Source organism: Oncorhynchus tshawytscha, linkage group LG30 (genome assembly GCF_018296145.1).
Source record: "Oncorhynchus tshawytscha isolate Ot180627B linkage group LG30, Otsh_v2.0, whole genome shotgun sequence".
In the NCBI taxonomy this organism is placed as follows: Eukaryota; Metazoa; Chordata; class Actinopteri; order Salmoniformes; family Salmonidae; genus Oncorhynchus; species Oncorhynchus tshawytscha.
The window spans coordinates 17,104,187-17,125,476 of NC_056458.1; the positions used below are offsets into that span (position 1 = coordinate 17,104,187).

Sequence of the window (21,290 nt, forward strand, 5' to 3'; positions counted from 1 at the left end):
CAACACTGGGATACACTGCAGGCTTATCCATGTGCACCCTCATTACAGACCTATCGCTGGGATCTTACAATAGTGCCTCAAGTGAGCAGCAACTAAAAGAGAAGACAACACTGTCAAGTGCCATAAACGAACAATGTTTTACACCCAGGGCAGAGAGATGCTTCTCTGCCAGAGGAATGTGGAATTGTCATACCAGATCAATATTAGCATACAGCTTTTCAACAGAACAACAGCCACCTCTGTTGAATTGTATCCATGGAAGGAGTAGCATTTCCTACATATGATGACCGTGGCATTGTCATGCCATTGTTTAAAGCCTTTATCTCAGCTATAGACAGACATGACAAGTTTACTGTGCTTCATCGTATACATTACACATTTGTACTGTACTTATGCACCATTGAGTTTCATAAACCAGGCTGACCCTAACCTCCTCAACCCTGAAAAAAATGTAAAATGCTATTATTGTATACAATAGTGTACATCTGTCTGCTACAGTGTGTAGATTTACAAAAAGCAGTGATATAACAGAGAACTGAATCTGTCATTTGGATTATTAGGCTATGTAGAGATTACTGCAACAACCACCTATTTGAAATATCAATGGCTTCATCTAAAAATAAACTGGGGCTTGTATAGTCAAACTTACTCCACACCTACACACAACAGTATTTCTATAGAATCATCTATTCTATGGTATCCTCCTAAACAAATCAAGCTCTATTCACAATCATAGTGGTGTGAAAAAGTGTTTTGTATACAAAGGAAGATATTATATCCAGAAAGGAAAGAATTAACAATTAAAATTAACAATTAAACTATATATTTGTTTTATTCTCAATCTTGAATCAACCCAGTTTAAAAGAAGCTGCATTGACACAACAGCTTTATAATGTGTCTATGTGAGTGGGTGTACTGTTGGGCTACAATATTTTCTCATGAATTTTGAGGGGGGTTTGGTAGTTGTTGAATGAAATACATTGCCATAATTGAGTATCGTGGTACTCACAAGCATGTGTGACGGAGAAGCTGTTCGAGGATTCGAGATTGTCTACATTGTAATTGAGATGGAAAGGTTTTTCCGTCACATTTTGATTGGTATTATACAGCTGGACAGCGAATCTGAAAGCGCTGTGCTCCTGCACTGTAGAGCGCATAAAGAGACCACCTATAGAAGAAAGAGAATAGGAGATTACGAAGAATGTCACTTTTCATTGCCTAGTTGCTCTTATGTTTCATGAAAATACAGTATGACGTCAATATCAGTCCTTATAAATCATCAGTCCAATTTTACGCATCACATAAAGTAAGGGTCATCCAGTTAGTTATCTAGAATAAACACCACCCATTTAATTATACATTGATTAACTTGTCAATGTATTATCTACACTGCCCATTGCAGTCGTGGAAAGTTCTGTAGGAAGATACAGTACTTAAATAGGCTATGAGCAACTTTGTGCCATTTTCACCCTCCCCCACTCTAAAGCGGTGTTTCTCTTAGGTGGCTATTACCCTACCTGTCGTTAGTGTAGGCTATTACTGATCAACTTGACAATGAATTATGCAAATATAAAATGAAGTCAACACCACACAACACTGTCTTAATGTACATTGATCTCGTTTTATGTTCAGGCTAAAGAAAAAACATGTTAGTTATGCTATTTCAAATATAACTTACCTATATTTATCTGGTTTGGAAACGCTCCATGCGATTTCCCAAAAAGCCACAACAAAAAAAAGACAATGGCTATTACGCGATGCCTCATTTTCTCCGGCCTCTGAATTTAACTCCTCAAACGAATCTGATATAGGAAAACCATGTACACAAGCCTATGCGCACAGAAAATCCGCCAGACGTGTAAGCAGCTCTCACTGTGTACCACCAGTGATATACTACAGGTACGTTGAGGTGCGAGCGGAACTGCAGCAAAGCGAATCTTATGCCGTTGAGAGGGGAAAAGGCAAAGACTTATCTCAAAGATGGTGGTGGAGCGAGAAGCGGATCTTATTGTGAATAAGGATCATCCAATTGGGCCAGCAGGGGGACGTTGATCAAACTTGATCTAACGTTGAATTATAACATCATCCTCCCCATCCCGCCACTGCAGACTTTGTTGGCTGGGAAAAAACGCGCGGGCGCAGTGTAGAGTTTGTCCACATGGTGTAAAGAGAGTCAAGATACCATGGTATCATCTAACATCTGATCTACCCTACTCAAGTGGGCTAGTTGAGGGTATATCAAATTACTGGTAGACTTTAATGCATCATCTATAAACTATCCGGTGAAGATTAAATTTGTTTACATGAAAAAAATTGCGTTAGGCTAAATTATATTTCTAAATATATTATTGACACAGATATTAAATGAATGCCAGGCAAATTGGTCACCCTCTCATCACCTGTGTAAGTGGTCTTTGGAGATATTCCTGAAGACATGCTAATGTTTTTAACATCTACAGGATCGGTGGGTCCCCCACGGGACGGTTGAGCTAACGTAGGCTAATGCAATTAGCATGAGACTGTAAGTAACAAGAACATCTCCCAGGACATAGACATATCTGATATTGGCATGAAGCTTCAATTCTTGTTAATCTAACTGCACTGTCCAATTTACAGTAGCTATTACAGTGAAAGTCTACCATGCTATTGTTTGAGGAGAGTGCACAGTTATGAACTTGAAAAGTTATGAATAAACCAATTAGGCACATATGGTCAGTCTTGATACAAAATTTTGAACAGAAATGCAATGGTTCATTGGATCAGTCTAAAAATGTGCACATACACTGCTTCCATCTAGTGGCCACAATCTAAATTGCAACTGGGCTGGAATAATACATTAAGGCCTTTCTCTTGCATTTCAAAGATGATGGTACAAAAAAAATACAAAAAAACGAGTTTTTTTCTTTGTATTTTCTTTTAACAGATCTAATGTGTTATATTCTCTTACATTCATTTCACATTTCCACAAACTTCAAAGTGTTTCTTTTCAAATTGTATCAAGAATATGCATATCCTTGCTTCAATGCCTGAGCTACAGGCAGTTAGATTTGGGTATGTCATTTCAGGTGAAAATTGAAAAAAAGGGGCGGATCCTGTTAAAATTCCCTGAACTAAAACCCTAACATTAGCCACAGCAATTGCATTCATAACATATCATACAAATTGTAATTCCTTACATATCATAGGAAAAGAACTATGGACATCCACAAATTAATACATACCATATGAAACGAAACATACCGTATCATACTAATTGGAGTGTCCCGGATTTACGTTTACAATGTTACGTTTACACCTGAGGTCGACAAGCAACAGTGTGCAACTCCTCTGCAATACTAATGAGCATTTCCAACCTAGTGGAGGCGAGAGCACTCTAGCACTGGGAGTGATTTCATTCCCCAGGATGGAACATAACATCCCTTTTCTCTGGGTGCCTTCCTGTGACTAAAGGCACAGTAGGACTTGATGAAGAGGGGTCTGATAAGTCCTGGGCTTTGATGGGGCACTGCAGCAGCACCTGTTTCACATTATCCCGTAACCCCAGAATTAATTAGACAGGCTCAATCACATTCGCTCTAAACATACCCCACAGACAGGCAGTGCAGATGACTCTGCAATCATGGGAGGAATTATGAAAACTTCAAGTGGCACTCAACTAATTTGGGGCATATTTGACTGACTCAAATATGGGCTGGGTTACAGGTTTAAGCTAGGTGGCAAATCCTAATGTTAGCTAGGTGGCTAACATTAGCTAGGCTAGGGGTTAGGGTTAGGGTTGAGGTTAATGTTATGATTTAGGTTTAGGGTTAGGGTTAGGGTTGAGGTTAATGTTATGATTTAGGTTTAGGGGAAGGGTTAGCTAACATGCTAAGTAGTTGCAAAGTAGCTAAAAAAGTAGTAAGTCTGCACAGTTGCTAATATGCTAAAGTTGTCCGTGGTGAGATTCAAACACGCAACTTTCGGGTTGCTAGACATTCGCGTTATATGCCTACCCATTCACCCCAACCAACCGACTTGTGCATACACATCGTTTGGGGGTACAGTTCACAAACGATATTGTGCAGTTATAAAGGTATTAAACCATCTTCTCTAACCACTATACACACGGTAGCATACAGCCTCTCACTATACTGTAGGGATGTGATCCTTCAAAACAATGAGAATTCACACACCAGCACATCTCTATCAAACCACTATGAATAAGATGATATAGATTACATTAGAGAAGCTCTTTGTTCAGAGAGTCAGTGTGTACAGTGGAGAGCCAAAGGCAAGTCAGCCAATCATTACGGCTTCCTGTCAGGACGAGGCCGATGCAGAATAGGTCAGACTGTATTGATCCAGATCAATCAGAGGGATTTAAATGCTTGGCAATACAACTCCGATGTTAATTTACAGTTCACTCACTGATCTAGGGCCAGAACAGTGGTGCTGTGCTGCACAACTGTTGGGTGATTCCATTCCAGGAGCAAATTGTTTTAGCTTTAAAACATTTACAGTATATTTCCTCTGTAAGACATCACAGATTTGATGAACTACACAATTTTCCATTTAAATGGCATATCCCTTTCGGCTCGGCTGTGGAAAATTATTAAATTTGTTCCTGTGCACTCAAAAACAAACAGACTTAATTTGATAGAGCTTGTGGCAAATCTGGCGCTTTACAGTCACTGAGGTGTGTCTGTCATCATGATGAGAGCCATCAGAGGCAAACTCATCCAGAGATAATATACAGGAACACCCTAAAATGAACCGTTTTCATACTACATCTCCCTTTGAAAAGAGAATGGTGTGGTGATGATGATGTGACTAGGTCTAAAACATCTCAGCAGGGAAAAAGATGGGAAACAAGGACTACTGGGTCAAGCTAAATAGGTTGGAAGAGAAAGGAAGGGAGATGAGCAAGAGGTGAGACAGGCAGTCAGGGAGAGATGCAGCGCCTGTCTTTACTCACACGCTCTCTGAAGACATGGAAATGTGCTTTAGGCTTTTAAACAATGAGCAGCCAGCTGTGCATTCTTTCCACACTAAAGTGAATTCAAGATATGAATGTATGTACTGTTGGTGTTGATTAATTATATGCTGTTATTACTCTTATTATGTGCTGTTTGTATTCATTAAAAAAAGGTTTGGTGCAGACAATGGCTTGCCTGAGACATTTTCTTTGAATTATCCTAAGCATGCAAAGGTGGTTGCAAATATCTGGCGTTGCATTCTTTTCATCATATTATAATGAGACACGCACACACAGTGTGTGTGAATTCAGCAAGACCCCACTGAGTGGAAATGACAGTGGGCCATTCCAGCACCTCCTAAGGACTTTAAGTGAACATGCCATTTAGACACTGTTGACCATATGGTACAATTCATGGCACAGTCTAATTTTGGCATACTCTCAATGCTAGTTGTATTTAGCTCACAAACAAACCATATCCCCCAGGGAAATATTTACATTTTCTTTAAATGTCAATATGTTTTATGCAATCCAAGTTTACTAGCAGAAGAGACACACATTAATTTTGTCATCCATAGAGAAGTACAAAGAACATCACCACTATGTGACAGATATCTACCATGTCTACCATGTCTGACTGCAAACTTCATTTCTGCAGGCTGGAGGCCTGACTGGCTGGTGGTAATCATCAGAAGTTGATCACAAGCTGTTTCCATAGTAAGACTTTGTGTGCAAGGTAGTAATGTCTCTAGGGATACGATTCTTAAAAGTAGTGGCCACCTTTCATCAGTGAGAGCCTCTGATTTCTAACTCACATAGCCAAATCCCTGTTACAGGATATTTACATCTAATTCATATTGACTAATTCATATTGACTAATTCATATTGACTAAAGCTGTCAATATACCGTAGATGATGTGAGATGTTTTTTTCCTTTGGTAATGGATTCTTAGAACACACAGAATTACACACAAGTTGTAAGCCTGAGGGAGTGGACTGGCCTATATACAGCCAGGCAAATGCAGTGTTCTACATTTGTACTATGAGCAGAGTGCAAACCGCTACAGTCAGACTCAGACCCATCTGCAATCTACAGTAATTAAATCAGTAAAAAGTCATTTTACTTCCTACTTGTTTCTCCAGCCGGTTTATTCTAAATCATTTGCCCTTTAATTTAATGGAGCATGCATTGTAATGGAATGAGACTGCATTCTAGGGGAGGACAATAATATGGTTTGCTATTTTTGTCAACTTGTTTAACTGTTTGATTATTCTCCCAGAAAAGCACTTGACATATAGAAGACATGCAAATATGTCTGACTGAATCCTCAGCTTGGAGGTGATGCCTGTGTGTCAGGATGAAGCCTTGTTTATTTTACATCACGTCTCCTGTTTTGCCTTCATTACTCAGAGCTAGAGCCTGTGAAATTGGATGTGGGCCGTGCCAGGCATGTGACTGTTTGCAGCGGCTCTGTCTTTCACATTCAAGTTCACATTAGGGCCAAAGCCTGCCAGAGAAACTGGCAAGTGCACTGCAAAAGTGTTCTGATGCATGAGCAGCCTAATTTTCCTCGGGCAGATAAAGAAAATTACGGTTGGCATTGGCTAATTAAAGATGAACAATCCACAGGTAAACAATGTCTCTCTATGTAAACAGAGCACAGTGAACAGTCCTGTCATACAGTTTAACTTCGGTATCAGAGATCAAGAGATGGGGTAGCCAATCAAAGTGAAGAGAACATGACATAACCAGTAGTGTCGTCTGATGGGGTGCTGTCCAGCAGAGCAGAATATGACCCACTTATTTGATTTTTGATATGCCACTTGTGTTTGGTTGGTTGCTAATATTGTAAAGGAAAGTCATATTAGTAGCCTACTGATGCATCTCAAAAACGCCTTAAATCCATAGACTGTACAAGGATAGGTTTACATCCGATGTATTCCATAATTTTCCAACAAATAGTGTACATTGTCATATACATCCTAATGTTGAGTTCATGTGTCTAGTAGTCCATTTTACAGTTTATTGCATGTACCCATGAGAGGAATACCTGTGTTTAACATTAACATTATGGTGTCTTTTCTCTTAGACAGTATTTGACATCAGAATAACAACAAGAGGAGACTTGTCCTCTGTTTAGGGTACTGTACTGAAAGGTCAGAGGATAAAATAACATATTGAATCAAATGAAAGGCTATGGTTGGGATTCCTCTCGGTCTCTGAAATTCATATAAACACCTCTGGTAAATTAGCTGGACTTAATACAGTGCCTTCAGAAATGATTCAAACCCCTTGAATTATTCCACATTTGTTGTGTTACAGCCTGAATTCAAAATTGATTGCATATATTTTCTTCTCACCTATCTACACACAATACCCCATAATGACATTTTAGCAAATGTATTGAAAATAAAATACATAAATATCTCATTTACATAAGTATTCACACCCCTGAGTGAATACTTTGTAGAAGCATCTTAGGCAGCGATTACAGCTTTGAGTTGTCTTGGGTATGTCTGTATCAGCTTTGTACATATGGATTTGGGGATTTTCTCCCATTCTTCCTTGTAAATTTTCTCAAGCTCTGTTAAGTTAGATGGGGAGTGGCTGTGAACAGCAATCTTCAAGTCTTTCCACAGATTTTCAATTGGATTCAAGTCTGGGCTTTGGCTGGGCCACTCAAGGACTTTCACATTCTTGTTCAGAAGTCATTCCAGCGTTTCTTTGGCTGTATGCTTAAGGTCATTGTTCTGTTGGAACGTAAAATCTTCACCCCAGTCTAAGGTCGTTTGCAATCTGAAGCAGGTTCTCATCAAGGATGTGCCTGTATTTGGCTCCATTCATTGTCCCCTCAGTCCTTACCAGTCTCCCAGTCCATGCAGCTGAAAAGTATCCACGTAGCATAATGGTGCCACCATCATGCTTCACGGTAGGGATGGTGTTAGATGGGTGATGACCTGTGCCTGGTTTTCTCCAGACATAGCGCTTTACAAAGAGTTAAAATTATGTGTCCACAGAGTTTTTCACTTGCCTTTTTTGCAAACTCTAGGCGTGCTGTCATGTGCCTTTTTCTCAGGAGTGGCTTCCGTCAGTCCACTCTCCCATAAAGCCCTGATTGATGAAGTGCTGTAGAGACTGTTGAACCTGGCAGGTTCTCCCATCTAAGCCAAGGAACTCTGTAGTTCTGTCAGAGTGGTCATTGGGTTCTTTGTCACCTCCCTGACCAAGGTCCTTCTTGCCAGTTGCTCATTTTGGTCAGATGGCCAGCTTTGGACAGAGTCTGGGTAGTTCCATAATTTTTCAATTTCCCAATGATGAAGACCAAAGTGCTCTTGGACATTTTAAACACTATAAATTGTTTTATACCCTTCCCCAGATATTTCTCGGAGATATACGGATAGTCCCTTGGACTTCATGTTATAGTTTGTGCTCTTACATGCACTGTCAACTGTGGGGCCAGGTGTGTTTCTTTCTAAATCCTGTCCAAACAATCGAATTGGCCACAGGTGGACTCCAATCAAGTTGTAGTGACATTTCAGGGATGATCAAATGAAATTGGTGTATCTGAACTCAATTTTGAGTGTCATAGAAAAGGGGTGTGAATACTTATGTAATTGTTATATTTGTATTTAATTTTCAATAAATTTGCTAACATTTCTAAAAGCATGTTTTAACTTTGTAATTATGGGGTATTGTAAAATATATTTACTCAATTTTGAATACAGGCTGTAACCCAACAAAATGTAGAATAAGTCAAGGGATATGAATACTTTCTGAAGGCACTGTATGTTCCTTCACCAAAGTGCTCTGGACAAAAAAATGTCAAATGTTCACTTTTCATGAAAAAGTATTTTATTGTTTCTGCAGATAAGATGAAAGAGCTGACCACCAGGTTGTTCTTGACAGTTTAATAACTTAGACTAAATGTGTTCCTTTTTACCATTTCTCTCATCGCTGGCAGTGCCCTGGATTTCAGGAGTGAAGGCCTCAGGCTGATACACTAATGTTCAGTATCATGTATTCCACTCCAGGTCTTGACAGACTGAGATACTTGGGAAGGATTCTTAAAAAGGCTTTAAACAAGTATCCTGGCTCGTCTGTACAACCATACCGGTATTCAATATAGAAGTATATATATTTTTAAACAAAATGGCATAAATGAAAGTCAAATGTCAAGGCATATTTCAGTGGCAAAAATATTTTTGATTTTTTATCAGTAGAGCTGCCAGGAAATGTCCTGGAAATGCCAAAACTGCAGGGGTAAAGATCCCATTAAGTGAGGTAAGGTAAGTGCATGCATATTTGTTTCAGTTTATATGTATGCTATAGTATGTATGAGAGGGAGAGGGAGAGGAGCACCAGAAGTGCTTGCCCTGTCTCAATAATTCAATAGAAACAACAGAGTAGATGTGTCTACTGGCTTTATCAAGAAATCCCGCTATGCCCTGCGACAAACCATCAAACAGGCAAAGCGTCAATACAGGGCTAAGATTGAATCATACAACACCGGCTCCGACGCTCGTCGGATGTGGCAGGGCTTGCAAACGATTACAGACTACAAAGGGAAGCCCAGCCGCGAGCTGCCCAGTGACACGAGCCTACCAGACGAGCTAAATCACTTCTATGCTCGCTTTGAGGCAAGCAACTGTCGTGTCTTTGGCTATGCCAGATTAAGTGATATGACATACTATTCTATAAAATAATTTATCCGTAATTAATATTACCTGATTGAGCTAATCATGTAAATGTAATTAACTAGAGAGTCGGGCACCACAAAATAATATTTGTAGAGCTGTTATCTTCAGAATAAACTCTTAAAGACCTAGTAATATTTTACATCAATAGCAGTCAATATTAATCATCGTCTTAATTCAGTCTCATCTGAAAGTTGTAAATTCTTGGTTATCTGCACGAACCCTGGCTAACAAGTTGAACCAGCAATACAAAATTGGGTTTAATAATTTATTTACTAAATACCTAACTAATCACACAGAATTACACATACACATAATTAAATCATAACTTGATTACAAATTACGCCATAAAGGAAAACATCTCTAGCGGGCGGAACAGATATGACAGCTTGTTACACAAACGAAAAGGGGCTGGGTTGAGTGAAGGAGCAGGAAGACTGACGACCAAAGGCCGAAGCTGTGCTATCGTAAATACAGTATCTTATGCATTCTAAATTACTGCCCATTTGGAAAAGGAAAATGCAATAAATATTTACTCTGAGCTGCGCTTCGGTAGGTTGGTGGTAGATGGAAGGCCGAATTGCCCAACCGAGTCCTTTGAAGAATGTCTCTGGTTGTCAATTGGATACGTTGTAGTAACGTCATTGTGTGATAGACGGGATACTCTGTCTGTTCCTTCCTAACCCTCGTTTGCACCTGCTGTTGCTAACTCAACGGCTAGGAGGTATCACTTCTGTAGTGAATAAGAATTCAAAGTTCATACCATTCGCAACCAAAGCTCACGCTGATGTTGGCTTCGTTCTGTAGTTATTATCTGAACCATTCTGACGTAGGACCGTTGTCCTCACGTCCTCGGAACAGATGGTTATATTGTCGTCAAGGGCTTATATAGGAAGGGAGAGGAGGGCGTGTTTGAAACGTTTTATAGCCCATGTCCCTTCACAGGGGCGGGCCACTGATTGAGCAGAGCCTTATCTTATGAAAACCCAAATCTCACATTTTAGAAGCTAAAATCACATCTCATCCCATCACGAATAATTTCATATTCAAACATATAAATTGAACAACAATTCCATGTGAATCCGATAACTCGGATGTGTAGACTTTCCACTGTAGAGTTTATGTAATCTTATCATTGATGAGAATGTCTCAGATGACAACCCGAACTGACATCATATTCATTTAGTACCACCGCATATGTTCCATTGGTCAGATTACCAGAATATAGTTAATTTCCCCCCACCTTCTGATGTTCCCAGAATCTCTATGTTAACCAAGGGTTTTGTAAATGTAACTTCAGTAGGGTAGAGAGAGGAAAAAGGGGGGAAGAGGTATTTATGACTGTCATAAACCTACCCCCCAGGCCAACGTCATGACACAACACTGAGGCATGCATGATTTCATCAGCTGTTCCGGACGACTATGTGATCACGCTCTCCATAGCCGACGTGAGTAAGAACTTTAAACAGGTCAACATACACAAGGCTGTGGGGCCAGACGAATTACCAGGACGTGTGCTCCGGGCATGTGCTGACCAACTGGCAGGTGTCTTCACTGACATTTTCAACATGTCCCTGGTTGAGTCTGTAATACCAACATGCTTCAAGCAGACCACCATAGTCCCTGTGCCCAAGAACACAAATGCAACCTGCCTAAATGACTACACACCCGTAGCACTCACGTCCGTAGCCATGAAGTGCTTTGAAAGGCTGGTAATGGCTCACATCAACACCATTATCCCAGAAACCCTAGACCCACTCCAATTTGCATACCGCCCAAACAGATCCACAGATGATGCAATCTCTATTGCACTCCACACTGCCCTTTCCCACCTGGACAAAAGTAACACTTATGTGATAATGCTGTTCATTGACTACAGCTCAGCATTCAACACCATAGTACCCTCAAAGCTCATCACTAAGCTAAGGATCCTGGGAATAAACACCTTCCTCTGCAACTGGATCATAGACTTCCTGACAGGCCTCCCCAGGTGGTGAGGGTAGGTAGCAACACATCTGCCACGCTGATCCTCAACACTGGAGCTCCCCAGGGGTGCGTGCTCAGTCCCCTCCTGTACTCCCTGTTCACCCACAACTGCATGGCCAGGCACGACTCCAACACCATCATTAAGTTTGCTGACGACACAACAGTGGCCCGATTCCCGACAACGATGAGATAGCCTATAGGGAGGAGGTCAGAGACCTGGCCGGCTGGTGCCAGAATAACAACCTATCCCTCAATGTAACCAAGACTAAGGAGATGATTGTGGACTACAGGAAATGGAGCATCGAGCACGTCCCCATTCTCATCGACGGGGCTGTAGTGGAGCAGGTTGAGAGCTTCAAGTTCCTTGGTGTCCACATCAACAACAAACTAGAATGGGCCAAACACACCAAGACAGTCGTGAAGAGGGCACGACAAAGCCTATTCCCCCTCAGGAAAGTAAAAAGATTTGGCATGGGTCCTGAGATCCTCAAAAGGTTCTACAGCTGCAACATCGAGAGCATCCTGATCGGTTGCATCACTGCCTGGTATGGCAATTGCTCGGCCTCTGACCGCAAGGCACTTCAGAGGGTAGTACGTACGGCCCAGTACATCACCGGGGCAAATCTGCCTGCCATCCAGGACCTCTACACCAGGCTGTGTCAGAGGAAGGCCCTACAAATTGTCAAAGAACCCAGCCACAGACTCTTCTGGCAAGCGGTACCGGAGTGTCAAGTCTAGGACAAAAAGGCTTCTCAACAGTTTTTACCCCCAAGCCATAAGACTCCTGAACAGGTAACCAATGGTTACCCAGACTATTTGCATTGTGTGCCCCCCTCCCAACCCCTCTTTTACGCTGCTGCTACTCTCTGTTTATCTTATATGCATAGACACTTTAACTATACATTCATGTACATACTACCTCAATTGGCCCGACCAACCAGTGCTCCCGCACATTGGCTAACCGGGCTATCTGCATTGTGTCCCACCACCCGCCAACCCCTCTTTGCTACTCTCTGTTCATCATATATGCACAGTCACTTTAACAATACCTACATGTACATACTACCTCAATAAGCCTGATTAACCGGTGTCTGTATATAGCCTTTCTACTCTTTTTTCAAATGTCTTTCCACTGTTGTTTTATTTCTTTACTTACCTACACACAAACACACACACACACACACACACACCTTTTTTTGGGCACGATTGGTTAGAGCCTATAAGTAAGCATTTCACTGTAAGGTTTACACCTGTTGTATTCGGTGCACGTGACAAATTATCTTTGATTTGATTTGTCAGATGCTGCCTCACACTTTCAATGAGCACATCAGCATGAGAGCTGGCTGTACCGTTGGATGCAGATACTGCTGCGTTTCAGCAGGGCCAGAAACAGGGTGGCAGCATTGCTTGCCAACATGTTTCTCAGCAGCCAGTCAAATGGACAAAAGTAAGCCACAGGTGTGCCCTATCAGGACCCTTGTTTAGTTACACAGCTCAAAAGTAATCACTCGGTTGTGCCTATTCTTCAGAATACCACAGCTCTCATATCTGTTCTGGGGAGACAACAGAGAGCATAATAAAGAAGTCCTGAAGTAGTCCTCCATGGAAGCAATTGAATCCACCTAAGGGACTGTATACCAGCCTAAGGCATGGTAATAATGAAATGGCACTGTTATAACTATTCACAGATAGTTTAAGTCGGATCATCAGTACTCATCCATTTATATGCAGATGATGCAGTCTTATACTCAGCTGGCCCCTCCCCGGATGTTGTGTTAAATGCTCTCCAATAAAGCTTTCTTACAAGCTTTCTCTGCCCTTAACCTTGTTCTGAAAAACTCCAAAACAAAGGTTATGTGGTTTGGTAAGAAGAATGCCCCTCTCCCCACAGGTATGATTACTACCTCTGAGGATTTAGAGCTGTCCTTCTGTCCTCCTCTGTACTTCTCTCAGCATATATCAAAGTTGCAGGCTAAAGTTAGAGGAAACCAAGTCTAGATTTATCTTAATCGCTCCTCTTTCACTCCAGCTGCCAAACTAACCCTGATTCAGATGACCATCCTACCCATGTTAGATTACGGAGACGTAATTTATAGATCGGCAGGTAAGGGTGCTCTCGATGGCTAGATGTTCCTTATAGGACGCATCACTGAACTCTATACTCTTCTGTAAACTGGTCATCTCTGTATACCTGTCACACGGCCCACTGGTTGATGCTTATTTATGAAACCCTCTTATGCCTCACTCCCCCCTATCTGAGATATCTACTGCAGCCCTCATCCTACACATACAACACCCGTTCTACCAGTCACATTCTGTTAAAAATGAAAAGTCTTCTCAGTTCGCTGCAGCTAGCGACTGGAACGAGCTGCAACAAACATTCAAACTGGACAGTTATCTCAATCTCTACATTCAGACTCAATCAGTATTGTTGTCTCAACCTTCTTGCCCTTTGTGCTGTTGTCTTTGCCCAATAATGTTTGTAACCTGTGCTGCTGCCATGTTGTGTTGCTACCATGCTGTGTTGTCATGTGTTGCTGCCATTCTATATTGTTGTCTTAGTTCTCTCTTTATGTTGTCTCTCTTGTCATGAGGTTTGTTTTGTCCTATATTTTTATTTTATTTTATTTTTAATCCTCCGTCCCCGCAAGAGGCCTTTTGCCTTTTGGTAGGCCGTCATTGTAAATAAGAATGTGTTCTTAATGACTTGCCAAGTTAAATAAAGGTTAAATAAAATTAAAATAAAACAAATACATTTGACAACAACCCAGTAGACATGGGCAGTTATGGTAGCTGTAATGTCATGGTTATTATAGAGTTGTAAATGCTTGATGATGGCCAGGTGGATCAAGCAGTGTTAGCTAGATTTCCACTGGGGCTGAATTAAAAGCCTTGGACAGAATCTGTGTCCCTGGAATCTGCCTGGAATGGCTTATAACAGGCACAGTTGAATTACTGTTATTGAATCACATACAGTATGCAGCGCTAAAGTTGTCATGAGATTAAGTCCAAGGCAGAATGCTGCTTTATTAGCATTGTCAGTGTGTCCAAAAGAGGGCAGCTCAAGGCAGTGTTTTATGTTTTTGTTTTCCTTTGGAGATGTGCAGCAGAAACACTGTTGACATGAGCCTCATCACTCTAAGGCTATTTACTCTGAACGCTCCCCAGCTTCAGATGATAGGATGACCTTGCAGCCTCTAATATGTTGCTTCCTGGCAGAAGGAAGGCACAGATTGTCCTCCACGCCATTTCTAAGTATTTGTTAATAGAGGAGCAATTGGAAGAATGCATTGATTGTTTGGAACAACATAATTTCCCCCTATAATTCATGCAACATCCTCTAATGGAAGAGAATGTGCCACTTCATGGTATAGTTCCATTTGACAGCAAGATGCACTCACAATTTAGCTCTAATTGCAGATGAATACCTACAGTAATGCAGTACAACTACCACTGTGTATTCTATAATAATGAGACGATCTCAGTATATTATATAAGTTGGAGAGCCATTTTATCCTGTACTAGCATGCTGGTAACTACAGGGAGCTAAGGTGCTGCAGCACAAATTAATATTAACGGTAATTTGATTCCAACATCCTTGTGTCTTCAGCTGCAGAATATCCCACAGGCAAATTGTCAGTGCTTAGAGAGCGGAGCAAATTAGCCTGGCAATTTTAATTAGCGAGGTTCTGCTTTCTCAAAAAGCCCACCGTCTCCCTCTTCCTTTTGATGAGATATTGACTATGCCCATACTGTAGAAAAATTACAAAAAGGTGAAACTGTGAGTCACGAAAGGAGGAAACTGTATGCATGGGAGAGGCAGTAGACTGTGTTGTTACCAGTTTCCGTGTGAATCTAAGAACATTTTGGTGGGGTAATTAGAGTGACCAAGCTTCAAAAGACTCCTGATAAAAAGGAAGTACTGTAGCCTATAGCATGGAGAGGAGATAAACTAGGTCTGGTTGTACGGCTGCTTATACCAGCTCACAGGTTTATATGATCCCGATTCAGTGTGAAGCCAGTGTTAAACTGCTACGTTTTGAGCAGGTTATACATGCATGACTATCTAATTAGCTATTTGTGAGGAAGAGGCATAGCTGAAAAACAGATCATAGTCAGTGAAACCAGAAATAACCAAATCATAATAATTATTTTTTTTCAATACATTTCAAATGGATAAATTAGTGTATTGTATAATACTGTAGTATAGCATGATTTTGTGCCAGATCAAAGTCAAATGTTCAATTCAGTGAACTGATTCAACCCCCTTGGGGACTGCAGGTTCCTAGACGACCTTCAGGAACTTTAGGTTGGACGCCATATACGTTCTCTCAATCAGGGGCTCACAGGGCCAAATGATTATTGTCATGTCAGCCTGAGGTCCATGTGACTTGACTGACAACATGTCTGACAAAACAGAAAGACCATGAGGACCAACCTCATTACAGCTTCTCTACCTACAGTGCTGTATACAGCTACTGCAGACCTGGGTCATATATGCCTTTCTGCCATTTCAACCAGCCTTGAATTCTCTACTTATCCATAATTACCACAATGTAATCTGTTTGATTGTTATGACCTAACTACACTGAACAAAAATATAAACACAACATGTAAAGTGTTGTTCCCATGTTTCATCATCTGAAATAAAAGATCCCAGAAATGTTCCATATGCACATATGTATGTTTACATCCCTGTTAGTGAGCATTTTTCCTTTGCCAAGATAATCCATCCACCTGACAGGTGTGGCATGTCAAGAAGCTGATTAAACAGCATGATCATTACACAGGGGCACAACGTGCTGAGGACAATAAAAGGCTACTCTAAAATGTGCAGTTTTGCCATGTAACATAATGCCACCGATGTCTCAAGTTGAGGGAGCATGCAATTGGGTTGCTGAACTGCAGGAATGTCCACCAGAGCTGTTACCAGATAATCAAATGTTAATTTCTCTACCATAAGCCGCCTCCAACGTCGTTTTAGAGAATTTGGCAGTACGTCCAACCGGCTTCACAACCGCAGACCACGTGTATAGTGTCATATGGGTGAACAATTTGCTGATGTCAAAGCTGTGAACAGAGTACCCCATGGTGGCGATGAGGTTATGGTATAGGCAGGCATAAGTTACAAACAATGAACACAATTGCATTTTATCGATGGCAATGAATGCAGAGTACTGTGATGATATCCTGATGCACATTGTCATAACATTCATCCGCCACCATCACCTCATGTTTCAGCATGATAATGCACGGCCCCATGTCGCAAGGATCTGTACACAATTGCTAGACGCTGAAAATGTCCCAGTTATTCAATGGCCTGCATACTTACCAGACATGTCACCATTGAGCATGTTTGGGATGCTCTGGATCAACGTGTACAACAGCGTGTTCCAGGTCCCGCCAATATCCAGGAACTTCGCACAGCTATTGAAAAGAAGTGGGACAACGTTCAACAGCCTGATCAACTCTATGCGAAGGAGAGGTTCCGCCCCTCATGAGGCAAATGGTGGTCACAGCAGATACTGACTGGTCTTCTGATCCACATCCCTACCTTTATTTTAAGGTATCTGTGACCAACAGATGCATGTCTGTATTCCCTGTCATGTTAAATCCATAGATTAGGGCCTAATTTATTTATTTCAATTGACTGATTTCCTAACATGAACTGTAACTCAGTAAAATCTTAGAAATTGTTGCATTTATATTTTTGTTCAGTATATTTGAAGATGTGGAGACTTGTTGGAAAATGTAGCACATGTAGCTATCTGTACTGTGTTAGAGTATCCTTCTTATCCATGCAAAAGTTAGATTTAATTTTAAAGCCAGTTCAGTACACTGCTGTCATTCCCTAAGGTGATGCCCCAGACTTACTGTATCTATAAATATGGTTACTGGGCTGCATTCCCCCAGTTGCACAGCTCTTTTATGCATACTGCTGTACCCCTTAACATGGCCTGCCACAGCACTAAGACATCCACTATGTCCTGGTCCAGCATGGAGCGCTGCTGGTGGTGATCACTGCACTGACTGACTGAATCACATCAGCTTTAGCCTCCGCCTCAGATAACAGGCACGGAGGGTTAGCTATGTCCCCAGGTCAGCCTGAACATCCCTAAACATCCTTGGCCAAGACACTGACATTCTGAACTGTGTTTGCTAGAGATATTATTACAACAAAGGCTTGGAGTTTTTCTCATCAGTTTGTGTGGTAAGTATAACACAAACTAAACAGCCTATTCAAAATACACAGACCAGTACTGAAAAGATGTGGATGTCTGATGGCAATACTCAATCTGAATGACATTATGTAAACTAGATGACATGCTGAAACAGGAAAGTTGGAAAGACATAATCGTCTAGAATGTCATTGTATGCTGTATCATTAAGATTTCCCTTTACTGGAACTCAGGGGCCCGAACCATGAAAAACAGCCCGACTATTATTCCTCCTCCACCAAACTTTACAGTTGGTACTACGCATTCTGGCAGGTAGTGTTCCCCTGGCATCCGCCAAACCCAAATTCGTCTGTCGAACTGCCAGATGGTGAAGCGTGATTCATCACACCAGAGAATGCGTTTCCATTGCTCCAGAGTCCAATGGCGGCGAGATTTACACCACTCCAGACGCTTGGCATTCATTGCACATGGTGAACTTAGGCCTGTGTGCGGCTGCTCGGCCAGCGAAACCCATTTCCCGACGAACAGTTAGTGCGGATGTCTCTTCTAGCGGCAGTTTGGAACTCGGTAGTGAGTGTTGCAACCAAGAACATACCATTTTAAAGCGCTACACGCTTCAGCACTCGGCGGTTCCGTTCTGTGAGATTGTGAGCAGTTTTTGCTCCTAGAAATTTCCACTTCACAATAACACCACTGACAGTTGACTGGAGCAGCTCTAGCAAGGCAGACATTTGAGGAACTGACTTGTTGGAAAGGTGGCATCCCATGTGACGGTGCCACGTTTAAAGTCACTGAGCTCTTAAGTAAGACCATTTTACAGCCAATGTTTGTCTATGGAGATTGAATGGCTGTGTGCCCGATGTTATACACCTGTCAACAGCAGGTGTGGCTAAAATAGTAAAATCCACAAATTTGAAAGGGCGTCCACATACTTTGTACATAGTGTTTATGTGCCATATGGTCCAAAGACAACAGACAGTTTTAAGTTTAAGATGTTTTCCTTTTCCACTAGATTTTATCATCTTCCTAACTACAAAACAGCACTGAGTGCCATAGCAGACACTCCTCCCCCCCGGGCCCTTGTCTGCCCCTCCTCTCCAACAGATCAGCAGCTGCTTACAGGGAGGCTGCCCAGCATCGTTAGGTAAGGATGGTAGGTGACTGAGCCAAGGAGGTCAGCACCTTCCTGCTCGTCTGAATCTCGTATTTTTACATATGATTCATTCTGAATTGCTAATAAAAAGGTCTGTGAGCTTATTGACAGCTTTTTAATCGCCTCAATTATTTCATGTCTTGTTTGGCTTGCAATAACCTATACAATTATTCATAAGTTAGCTACCACTATGTTGCCTTGCTACTGTGCCACAATACTCTTGCCAAGCTGCTGAAGCAACTGAAACTTACTGAAATGTTTCAGGTAGGTTATGCATGTTTGGTTATGAATAGAGGGATCATTTGTTGCCTTCTGCAGGTTTTTCATCAGATCCTTGTTATCACTGTGCTGACATGAAGATTGCACACTTGGCTATGTGTGGAGAAACAGAGATAGAAGGCTTTATGTGCTGGTGGGCGAGTTTCCTCTCTCTGCCCAAGTGCTACATGTTATTTCTGTTTCACAAGAAGGCATTTTTATTAAGCCCAATAAAGTAATGGACTGCTATGGGAATTGTCACTTCCTCAGGGAAATGTGCAGTATGAACATGGTACAAGATGTAGTAGAAGCTGCCATAAAATATTTATTTGGAAGTACTCACTGAATCAGTTGCTTTCGGTGCAAAAAACAGCACACTCCCCACAGCCAATAGTAATAGCGGTTCTGTCACTTTGTTTGTTACTGTGCATGTGTCAGTGTCTAAGTGTAATAACAAATAAAGCCCACTGAAAGACTCACATGACATCATCTGCAATGTCAGCCATCGTTACTGGACAGCAATGCCCTCTGCCGTTTGAAAATGTTGCTGCAGGTGGAAATGGGAATGAAATAGAAGAGTTGAATCCAGAGTACTTGTGTTTCTTTTTAACTGTTATTTAACCCTTACGTTACCAGTAAGTTGACTGAGAACTCATTCTCATTTACAGCAACAACATGGGGAATAGTTACGGGGAGCGGATGAATGAGCGGATGAATGAGCCAATTGGAAGCTGGGGACAAGCCATAAGACTCCTGAACATCTAATAAAATAGCTACCCAAACTATTTGCTTTGCACCCCCCCTTTACACTACTGCTACTCTTCTCTACCTACATGTACATATTACCTCAACTAACCTCTGCACCAGCATGACTCTGTACCTGTACCCCCTGTATATAGCCTCGCTATTGTTATTTGACTTCTGCTCTAATTATTTGTTACTTTTATTTCTTATTCTTTTTAACTGCATTGTTGGTTAAAGCTGGTAAGTAAGCATTTCACTGTAAAGGTCTACACCTGTATTTGGCGCATGTGACATATAATTTGATTAGGTGGCCATGATGGTTTGAGGGCCAGATCAGGAATTTAGCCAGGACACCAGGGTTAACACCTCTACTCTAACAATAAGTGCCATGGGATCTTTAGTGAACACGGAGTGTCAGCACACCCGTTTAACATCCCATCTGAAAGACGACACCCTATACAGGGCAATGTTCCCAATCACTGCCCTGGGGCATTGGGATAAAGAAAAAATACCAGGGGAAAAAACTGACTCCTACTGGCCCTCTAACACCACTGGTCTCCCATCCAGGGACCGTCCAGGACCAACTCTGCTTAGCTTCAGAGGCAAGCCACCAGTGGGATTACATTTGTTATTATACTATAGATCAGTACGTACATAGTTAAGCGTTAGTATTTGCCATCATCTAAAGTTGTCCACTCAATTAGATGGATTGGTAGTCCTCTAGAGATATAGGCCTAATCAGAATAGACAGTCCTACATTGATTATAACAGAAATGTTCTTCATTATAGTACTAACATGCAGAGAAAACTATTCATGTCAATCTGTGTACATATACATGACAACACCAATACATAAATTAAAGTAATTACAGTGTCAGTGAGCCGTAGTTAAACATACACTGTGATAACAATAACCTGAGAGAGGGAGGACACTGGAATGAAAAATGGAACCCCTAACTGCATAGGATACACAGGGCTCCTCTGCACCAAACCAAACAATGCTTTAGAGCTGCTGGAGTCTGATGAGGACACTGTTGGGCAGAAAATACATTAAATCAGTCTTGTTGCTGCTTAACAGCCTTCTGGGGGAAAAAATTAATCACCCTGCATTTCCTGCACACACTTAAACTCACACTGCCTTTACGCTGGCCAAAATAACCTTGCATCTAGCACGTCACCTACTTACTGATGGTAAAAACTGTAGATAGCTTGGTTATCATAGCACTTCAACAACAGAGTTTGTATTGTGCCTCAGACAGATATGCTTGATCGAGCCTCAGCCCCAATTAGTGCTGAATAAATGTCATGACACTGTAATGGT

General features: G+C 41.5%; 1 protein-coding gene across 8 annotated transcripts in view; it reads right to left on the minus strand.

Moving 5' to 3' along the window:
• The window catches only part of LOC112228661 (glutamate receptor 3), a 105,173-nt gene extending 103,068 nt beyond the window's left edge, over positions 1-2,105 (minus strand). For all 8 annotated transcript variants that reach the window (XM_042309746.1, XM_042309747.1, XM_024394179.2 and 5 more), the window contains exons 1-2: positions 1,679-2,105; positions 1,010-1,168 (exon numbers count right to left, since the gene is read on the minus strand). In XM_042309746.1, coding sequence (XP_042165680.1) covers positions 1,010-1,168; positions 1,679-1,766 — 247 coding nt within the window. In that variant the 5' untranslated portion in view covers positions 1,767-2,105. The remainder of the gene's footprint in view (positions 1-1,009; positions 1,169-1,678) is intronic.
• Positions 2,106-21,290: the final 19,185 nt, after the last annotated feature.